Genomic DNA, 9898 nt, shown 5'->3' on the forward strand with positions numbered 1-9898 from the left:
TCAAAATGCAGAAATCACCGGTCTTCTGTGTCCTTTGTGCTGGGAGTTGGAGACTGCAGCTGTTCCTATTCGGCCATCTTGCTCCGCCCCCCCTAAGTCCATTCTTAACAGATGAGAAAACTGGTATACGGGGAGATTAAATTTTTTACATAGGTCACACAGCACAAAAATGACAGAGCTGAAAATTGAACCCAGACAGTCAGCTTTGTAGCTTTTGCCCTTAACTGTTAACTATAATCACCCAAATGTTTAGATGAGAACTTTGCACGTGGTTTGCATTGACAGTGGGCTTACTTCAGGAATGTCATTGTTGACGATAGACAGGAAGGATGAAACAAATGGTGAGTAAGAAGAGAAGGGAATGAGGTTATATTTTTCTGGGCAATAGCTAATAAGGGCTTGGTAGTAAGGTGAAAGAAATGAAAATAAAAAGTAAATACAACAGGTATCAAAATGGTAGAATTTCTAAAACTATACAATTTAACAAGTTAATTTGTATATTGCAATGAACTATGCAGATGTTGGTTTAAAAATTACAGGATAAGATACAACTCTTGGGCTTGAGAATAAAACTAGGGAACCAAAGATGATTGAGGTTTAGAGCTTCAATGACAAGGACAGTTAAGGTAATCTTTGCAGAAAAGGTTTATTTAACCCTATTTGGCATTATATAATTTTGCTAGAGTCAAATCTTCTTTAAATTTTCCTAAAAAGTTTGGGAATTAACTTGGTATTTCTATGTTACTAGAAGACGTTTTTATGCATGCTGATGTTTCTCTCATTGGTGGTCATGCAGTAATCCCCAACTGAGCTGTAGAATGAAGGAACAATCATACCAAAATAGCCTTTGTAAAGAAAGTGTTGTCATTCTTAGAGTGGTTGGTTTATGCTAAAAATCTATCACGCCAAGGACGATTAGCCCAAAGTATTTAGATTCATTATATTAATGCCTCACAGGCTGTGTTCATTTACAATATTCAAACTTAATAGTGAAATTCATAAATGGTTTCATTTCTAGTAGATTGTCGGTCTCTCTGCTGGTCAGTGAACACTGTTTTGTCTTGTTCGCAGCCAAAAGAAAAAGGATCCACAAGAGTTCATGCCCTGAACAATGTCAACAAGGCACTGCGGGTTTTGCAGAACAATAATGTAAGTGTTGCCCTGGACAAAGTCTGGATGCTGTGAGACAGCATGTCTCATGTTTGAGTGAGGGCTTTGGCCCCACATGCAGAGGAAGTATCTCGAATTCTCTTGTAAATCAGACCAGTTCTTATTTGAGAGCACATGTTGTAATTCGTGTATGTCTGATTGTGGCTAATATAATTGAGGAAGCAAATGCATGCTGCCACAGAGGGAAGGGAAAGGCATAGACCAGACCTGATAGGCTGCTCCCTGTTTTCAGATTTTACTTCATGCAGCTGTGTTTGGACAAAGTCCTGCAGTGAACTCGGTTTTTTTTTTTTTTTTGATATGGAGTCTCCCCAGGTTGGAGTGCAGTGGCGCGATCTCGGCTCACTGCAATCTCCACCTTCTGGGTTTAAGCTATTCTCCTGTCTTAGCCTCATGAATAGCTGGGATTACAGGCACATGCCACCACGGCCAGCTAATTTTTTGTATTTTTAGTAGAGACAGAGTTTCACCATGTTGGCCAAGGCTGGTCTCGAACTCCTGACCTCAGGTGATCCACCTGCCTCAGCCTCCCAAAGTGTTGGGATTACAGGAGTGAGCCACCATGCCCAGTGAACTCAGTTTCTTATAACAGTGCTCGGTGCAACACATGGATTTTACTATACCAAATATTGATACACTAAGTGTGGTCAAACCTGATAATGACATTTGTTTAAATCAAGCCAACACTTACTAAATGTTGTCTCCAAGCATATAAATTATACAGAAACATCACTATTTTTTACTTGGGGTAAGAATGACAGATTTGTTTTCTATTTTTGATTTAGATTTAACTGGATTAAAATATGTGTGTTGTATTAGAAGAAGTAATCACAGCTAAACCAAGTAGACAGGTCAGAGTTCTAATCTCCTCTGAACCACTTGGTGGTTCTTCGCCTGTGTCATGGCATTGGAGGCAGTCCCCGTTTCTTATTAACATCCTAAAATCTGTCTAATCGACCAATACATTCACTAGGCACTTAGTAGATCCCTGATTACATTACCCTTCTCTTTCAAAGATAAACTCAAGTACATTGAGTACGTTGACCACTTACTCTTAAAATAACCATAAGCAGGTATAGATTAATAACAGTATACTCCCCCAAATATTGCTCAACTTATCTGGCAGGGAGATGACATTACACAAGATACAGAAACAAACTGCAGCAATTAATTGGCGAATTTTTATGAATTCAGGGTCATTGTCACGTTTAACCTATGAAAGTTATTTTACAGAGATGTTTGTCTTTATGAAGAAATTAGCTGTAGATTTTTCACTTTGCAGCCAGAATAATCTATGAACTGATTTTCTTGTTATTAGTCTGATAGACCCTTTGGAAATATCGGTGTCATCTGTTATGAAAATTGTTAAAAATATTAAAGTTACACAAAGAAAATGTCCTTGAAATATCAAAATATTGTATTCCATTTCAAAATGTAACACCGAAGAGTAGAACATAGAATTATTAGATTTAATTTATTTGATGTAGTTGGACTGTCCCCACCAAGAAAATGTCATTTAAAGAAACAAGCTTTTGGATCTCGTATAAAAGTCAACCCTGGATAAAGAAAATGCGGTACAGGCTGGGCGTGGTGGCTCACGCCTGTAATCCCAGCACTGTGGGAGGCCGAGGCCACCGGCGGATCACCAGAGGTCCAGGAGTTCAAGACCAGCCTGGCTGCCATGGTGAAACCCTGTCTCTACTAAATATACAAAAATTAGCTGAGTATGCTGGTGCATGTCTGTAATCCCAGCTACTCAGGAGGCTGACGTAAGAGAATTGCTGGAACCCTGAGGCTGCAGTGAGTGGAGATCATGCCACTGCACTCTAGCCTGGGAGGCAGAGCAAGACTCTGTCTCCCAAAAAAAAATAAGAAAAAAAAAAAAAAGAAAAAAGGCGGTACATATATAGCATGGAATATAATACTATGCAGCCACAGAAAAGAATTAGATCATGTCCTTGGCAGCAACATGGATGAAGCTAGAGGTCATTATCCTAAGTAAATGAACACGAACAGAAAACCAAATATCACATATTCTCAATAAGTAGGAGCTAAACACTGAATACATGTGAACACAAAGAACAAGGAGCCAGCAGCACCTAGTGCTGGGGGACTTTGAGACTCTTACGTGATAAATCATGAAAGGGTATATTGGGGGTGTTACTTGCAAGTATGTTTTGGGAGGTTTTTGGGACACACATGTTCTGATTGTACATGCTAGTACACATACCATATCCCATTGGCATCTAAAATCACCACCCGGGTATGTGTGTGTGTGTGTGTGTGTGTGTGTGTGTTTAAATACTATTACAATGAGCAAAAGAATACAGCAAGTTTTTGGAGGAGTGTGTGCATGCTTGTCAGTGGGGAAAATCCCTAGCGCGGTTATCTCTGGCGAGGGCCTGATAAGTCCCCTTTGGGGCTAGAGAAGCCCAGCCACAAAACCAGACATAATCAGCGTTGCCAGTGTAGTCATTGTCTGTTTTGCTGACTGTCAGCAGGCAGCACTGACTCAGTGAAACAGCATCTCCAGGACTTTTCTTAGGGGACTCCCTTGCCTGCTGATAGCTGGCTATCTGCCTACTCCAAGGGAACCAGAAAAATCCTGGAAATAAAACAGATGACCATAGAAGGAAATTTATATGACTTTGGGATAGGCAAATAGTTATGATACCTGAATCCAAAGCATGTTTCAAAAAGAGAAAAGTGAACTTGGACTTCATCAAAATTGAGTTATTGCTATATTCTGGATATGAACCCTTTGTTTTGAGTTGCAAATGTATTTTCCTTCTCTGTGGATTACCTTTTCAGTCACTTCAGTGGTAAATTTTAATAGAAACAAGTTCTTCACCTGTGTATAGGTTATTCTTTAAAACTTGTATTTTATATTTTTGCATCCTGTTGAGGAAATACTAGCCTACACAAAACTATTACGATGCTACATGAGATTATTAGCTATAGAACCATTATTTTACCATTTGATTTTGGATCTTTTACCTGAAATTGATTATTGCATATGGTATGAGGAAGGGGTTAAGACTGTATTTTATTTGAAATCTAATTGACACAGCACTATTTATTAAAAATGCTGCTTCCTCATTGCTTCACAGTAGTATGTCATAAAAGTTTGTCAATACATATGCGGGTATATTTTTGTACTTCAATTCATCTCCATTGTTCTATTTCTCTCTACACACACAAATACCATGTCATGTGGAGTAATGTAGTTTTATAATACAGCCTAGTATCTGGTGAACTAGGTTTTCCCACTTTGTTCAAGATTGTGTTGGTTATTGGCCCTTTCTATTTTTGTATTCTGTAATCTTTTCAATTTCCATTTGCATTCAAAGTTAGGATTAACATTGAGTTAAATCTATAGAGAATAATTGATACATTCACAATATGGAGTATCCCAGTCTTCTATTTTTCTTATTTTTTTTAATTTTAGATTTTATAGAATAAGAAACTAAAATTGAACAGGAACACGAAAGGTGTTCACAAATTCAAGAATCATATTTAAGAAATGTTTAACCTCAGCAGTAACTGGGGAAATTTAAATAAAACTGCAATGAGATACTGATACAAAATGACCAAAATGACTGAAATAGACTACTAATGTCACATGTTAATGAGGACATGGATCAACTGGAAGTCTCAACTAACTTGTGGAAATACATAATTCAGACAACTAAAGGGTTGGGCATAATCTACTAAATGTGAAAATGCACATTTCTTACCACCTTAGCAGTTCTATTGTAGACATATAAGTTACAGAAATACATTTCCCAGTTTGCCAAGAACAGGTATATATGAGACTGTTCATAGCAGTTTTATTTGTGATAGCCCAAACTGGAAGTGACTGATATATTCTCATGATGGGATATTACAAAGCAATGAAAATGACCAAATGATAGCTACACACAATACATAAGATGTAGTTGTTGAAAGATATTTGAGTGAAATAAGTGAGACAAAGTATACCTATTTCTTTCAATTAAATTTCAAAAACAGGCAAAATGTTTCCATGTGTTTAAAATTGAAGAGAGTGATTAACTTTTGAAAAGGAGCAAGTCAGTAAAATGCGTAAGAGAATCTTCTGAGGTGCTCACTGTTCCATGTTTTGACCTGATAGCTGTTATACATGTGTTTACTGTAAGAAAACTCATCAAGTTGTACACTTACATATAATTTTCTATATGCATATTACACTTCAATTTCAAAGAGGAACTTAGGGGAAAGTAAACCTGACCTTACAACCTCCAAAACTCCAAACAAGGGCCGTATATATCTGATCATAGACCCCATGTTTTCTAATGAAATTATTAAATGAATATAAGTGAATATAAAATTAGAATATGATTAATGTCATGAATCTCTTCTGGGAAGGCCACATTTCTTATAGAAAATAGAGAACCTCCTAATGTTTTAGGAGGGAGAAGGCCCCAAAATAATGGCTTAAATTTGAGGAGGAGGAGTTCAAAGCAGATGTTAATAATGCTTTCATCTGAGCTAGGGCTTTAATGGGGAACTGCATAAGATGCTGGCCTCTGCGTTAGAGGACAAAACCTCAAGACGTTCTCATGCAGAAACCAAACTTGAGACAAAGGAACCTTTACCTTAGCCTGTGGCTGAACATTAACAACACATGGATGTTCAAAAGCAAATGCAGGTCAGGTGCGGTGGCTCATGCCTGTAATCACAGCACTTTGGGTAGCCGAGATGGATGGATCATGAGGTCAAGAGATTGAGACCATCTTGGCCAACATGGTGAAACCCTGTCTCTACTAAAAACACAAAAATTAGCTGGGCATGGTGGCAGGTGCCTGTAGTCCCAGCTACTGGGAGGCTGAGACAGGAGAATCACTTGAACCCGGGAGGCAGAGTTTGCAGTGAGCCGAGATCCTGCCACTGTACTCCAGTCTGGCCACAGAGAGACTCTGTCTCAAAAAAAAAAAAAAAAAAAAAAAAAAAAAAAACAACTTTAGTCTTATTAGTAAGAATAAATCAAAATGCTCGAGCAGGATTTTTTTCTAAAGATGAGCTTGGGTGTGTTCTATATCAGTGAGCCTGTGCAGGATGTAAATAATCACATTAGTAGATACGAACATTTCAAATTTCCTTTTAAAATTCACAGGTATATGAGATGATTGATTGGTATCACAGCAAAGGCAATCCTTTCTGTCACAGATAATAGCCACATGGTAGGCAACATGAAGCATGTATACTTAGTGACAGTTAAGTGAATAAAAAGGCTAAGGTCTGAGGAGACTTTTTGGTTCAGTTCCTATATGAGCAGAGACCTGGAGAAAGGGAGTGAGCTGTGGAATTATAGGAAGATGGGTTAGGCAGAGGAATAAAGACCTTGAGGTGAAAAAGCATTTGGAATGAGGACTCAGCAGGTGGAGTAGACTGAGTGTAGAGATGAAGGGAAACAGCGGAGAAGGATAGCAGAGAGGTAGTGAGGTGGAGATGGGAAGAAGAAAGCATGGTGAGCCATTGCTGGCATTTTGACTCAGGTCTAAATGAGATGACAATGACTAAAAATCAAAGTTGCTTGAAATTGGTCATAAATCAGGTTATTTTAAAAATCAATAATAGTTCCAAGTCTTTGCTATTGTGAATAGTGCAGTAGCGAACAGATGTGTGCATATGTCTTTATAGTAGAATGATTTATAATCCTTTGGGTATATATCCAGTAGCAGGATTGCTGGGTTAAATGGTATTTCTAGTTCTAGATCCTTGAGGAATCGCCACACTGTCTTCCACAATGGTTGAACTCGTTTACACTCCCCCCAACAGTATAAAAGCATTCCTATTTCTCCATATTCTCTCCAGCATCTTCTGCTGACTTTCTAATGATTGTCATTCTAACTGGTGTGAAATGGTATCTCATTGTGGTTTTCATTTGCATTTATCTAATGACCAGTGATGAGCATTTTTTTCATATGTATATTGGCCAAATGTCCATCAATGATAGACTAGATTAAGAAAATGTGGCACATATACACCATGGAATACTATGCAGCCATGAAAAAATGAGTTCATGTCCCTTGCAGGGACATGGATGAAGCTGGAAACCATCATTCTCAGCAAAGTAACAAAAGAACAAAAAGCCAAACACCGCATGTTCTGACTCATAAGTGGGAACTGAACAATGAGAACACATGCGCACAGGGAGGGGAACATCATATACTAGTGCCTGTTCGGGGGTTGGGGGCTAGAGAAGGGATAGAATTAGGAGGATGTAGGTGACGGGTTGATGGGTGCAGCAAACCACTATCGCACGTGTATAACTATGTAACAAACCTGCACATTATGTACGTGTACCCCAGGAACTTAAAGTATGATAAAACAAAAAAAAGAACAATCAGATAAAATGAAAAATCAGTGATAGAATACTAACTTAGAGTGTCATTTTATTCAAGACAGTTATCGTCGATAATGAAAACACATCGCATAGTAGAACTGTTGCTAAATCCACGGAGAAAAATTGATGGAAATATATTTTTAGAGCCATTAATTCACCACTGTTAAGTTTACAACATATATTTAACAGCAAAAGATTTGAGTACACAAATAACTGTAGATTTAATAGTGATTTTCTGTATCTCCACACTCCAAAATCATAGTAGATATTTCTATAAAATGTGAGCATTATCAATAAATCCCCCTATAAAGTTGGATGTGCAAGAAGAGCAATAGTTTAAAAACTTCAGTAACATTAACTAAATTCAAATCTGAACTCTCAACCAGGCATTCAGAAAATTATTATTGGAAATGCTCTCCCCGAAGCCTATGGAATGGCCAGAGCTCAGTAGATCTATGTGGTGTCTTTCACAGGCAGGGCAAAAGCATTTTCGTCTTTAGTTCATTGAGGTATCCACTGATACATTCACTATACAATTTTAAGGTATTTTGTGAAGTCAAGTGTATTAACTGTCCTGATACTAAACACGTGGCATACACAAAAAGTTGAAGAGTGTAATGAGGGTAATATTTATAGAAATGTGGGCAGGATTAAAGGAAGTAAACAGTGGTGAAGAATGCAGGGATTAGCATGAGTTAATAACCTTTACTATATCTAAACCTAAGCAGTCAAGGGGAGAGGGCTATTAATTTGATATAAATCCTTCACTTTGGGAGAGGGCCATTGGATACAACTGTGAACTGAGCCCCTAGGTATCTAAAGAATGCAGTTATTTTCAAATCATTGCCTGGTGAAGTTGAGAGAAGGTGATACCTTAGCCTCTCCATAGAATCCTCCAATGTCCTGTCAGTGCTGCTCCTTAGTTTAGTCTAACCAGAAGTCCGAGGTTAAGAGATTCCAGGTGATGCAGTCATCGCATACAAGGAAGAGGTGAAGTTTGGTGGGTTAGTGAAGCAGGAGTGGAAAACAGTATAATAGGCATTTCAGGTGTCTTGTTTTGTTTCTGGGCAAAATGAGGACTTGAGAATCTGCATGCTGAGAACTCGAATGTTGGCTAGGACCCATTCTTTGTTGGATGTACTGGGAAGCCAATCGCCTTTGAGGCCATACCACTTCTAATTTGATGACAGGGAGTAGAAGTGGTTTCTGGCTAATTTGAGGACTAAGGACTCCTCCTTATTCTTCTGGAGAAAAACAGAGCCAGAAAAGACACGCTGAGAGTCACTTCTGATATCTGCACTTTGTCGTGAACTTACTAAAAGCATAGGAAAATAATAAAATTTCCTGCCACGTACACAAATTATAAATGGATAATATATTTGATTGCAGTGAAAATGTCCTTACACACAAACTTTCAAAATTCATATTTAATAACACTAGAAACTAATAATATACTTATAAATTCAATTTGGTTAAGGCTTGTTAAATAAGAAACCAAGAGTACAAAACTACATTTGTGAAGGAAAAAGCATTCCGTATGAAAACCCATGAGAAATGGCTTAGGCTCTACGGAGACGTTGAATTTTTGTCTTTGATTTTATCTTCATTAAAAAAAAAAAAATCAAGCTTTCAACTAAAAATGTTACAAAAATGCTCTAAGGAAAGTAGGAACTAAAGATAAACAGAAGAAACACTAGATAAAATATAAAGCTAGTTCCTTATAATATGAAATAGATTAATATCTTATGAAAGTGATCCGAACAGGGAGGGAGAAAAACAAATGTATGCAGTTTAAAAATGGACATATTAAATATAAGAGATACAGAAACCAAAAACGGGTTCTACGCAGAAATACTATATACATTTATTATAAAAAATGAAGTTGAGGCCAGGCGTGGTGGCTCAAGCCTGCAATCCCAGCACTTTGGGAGGCTGAGGTGGGCAGATCACCGCCGTCAGGAGTTTGAGACCATCCTGGCCAACATGGCAAAACCCCGTCTCTACTAAAAATAAAAAAATTAGCCAAGTGTGGTGGTCGGTGCCTGTAATTCAGCTACTGGGGAGGCTGAAGCATGAGAATCACTTGAACCTGGGAGGCGGAGGTTGCAGTGAGCGGTGATCATACCACTGCACTCTAGTCTGGGAGAGCAAGACTCCGTCTCCAAAAGAAAAAAAAATTGAACACCAGTGATAAGTTTGTCCACACACCAGGAAATTGATAATTGCTAATAGAAAATCATATGAACAGCCTTCCTGTTTCTTATAAACCTATCAAAAAAAAGTCCTGGCTTTAAAAATCACTCAAAAAACTAGCCTTCTCATTTTATTAGAAGTGCCTTTTCAAAATGATACTTTTGGGGG

The 9898-nt window shown here is 37.9% G+C and overlaps 1 protein-coding gene across 1 annotated transcript in view; it reads left to right on the forward strand.

Moving 5' to 3' along the window:
- DMD (dystrophin) overlaps positions 1-9898 on the forward strand; it is a 2170472-nt gene that overhangs the window by 390937 nt on the left and 1769637 nt on the right. The window contains exon 4 of the mRNA XM_011957103.1: positions 1072-1149. Within this exon, the coding sequence (XP_011812493.1) occupies positions 1072-1149 (78 nt within the window). The remainder of the gene's footprint in view (positions 1-1071; positions 1150-9898) is intronic.

The sequence above is a fragment of the Colobus angolensis genome, unplaced genomic scaffold (genome assembly GCF_000951035.1).
Source record: "Colobus angolensis palliatus isolate OR3802 unplaced genomic scaffold, Cang.pa_1.0 Scaffold434, whole genome shotgun sequence".
Taxonomy (NCBI): Eukaryota; Metazoa; Chordata; class Mammalia; order Primates; family Cercopithecidae; genus Colobus; species Colobus angolensis.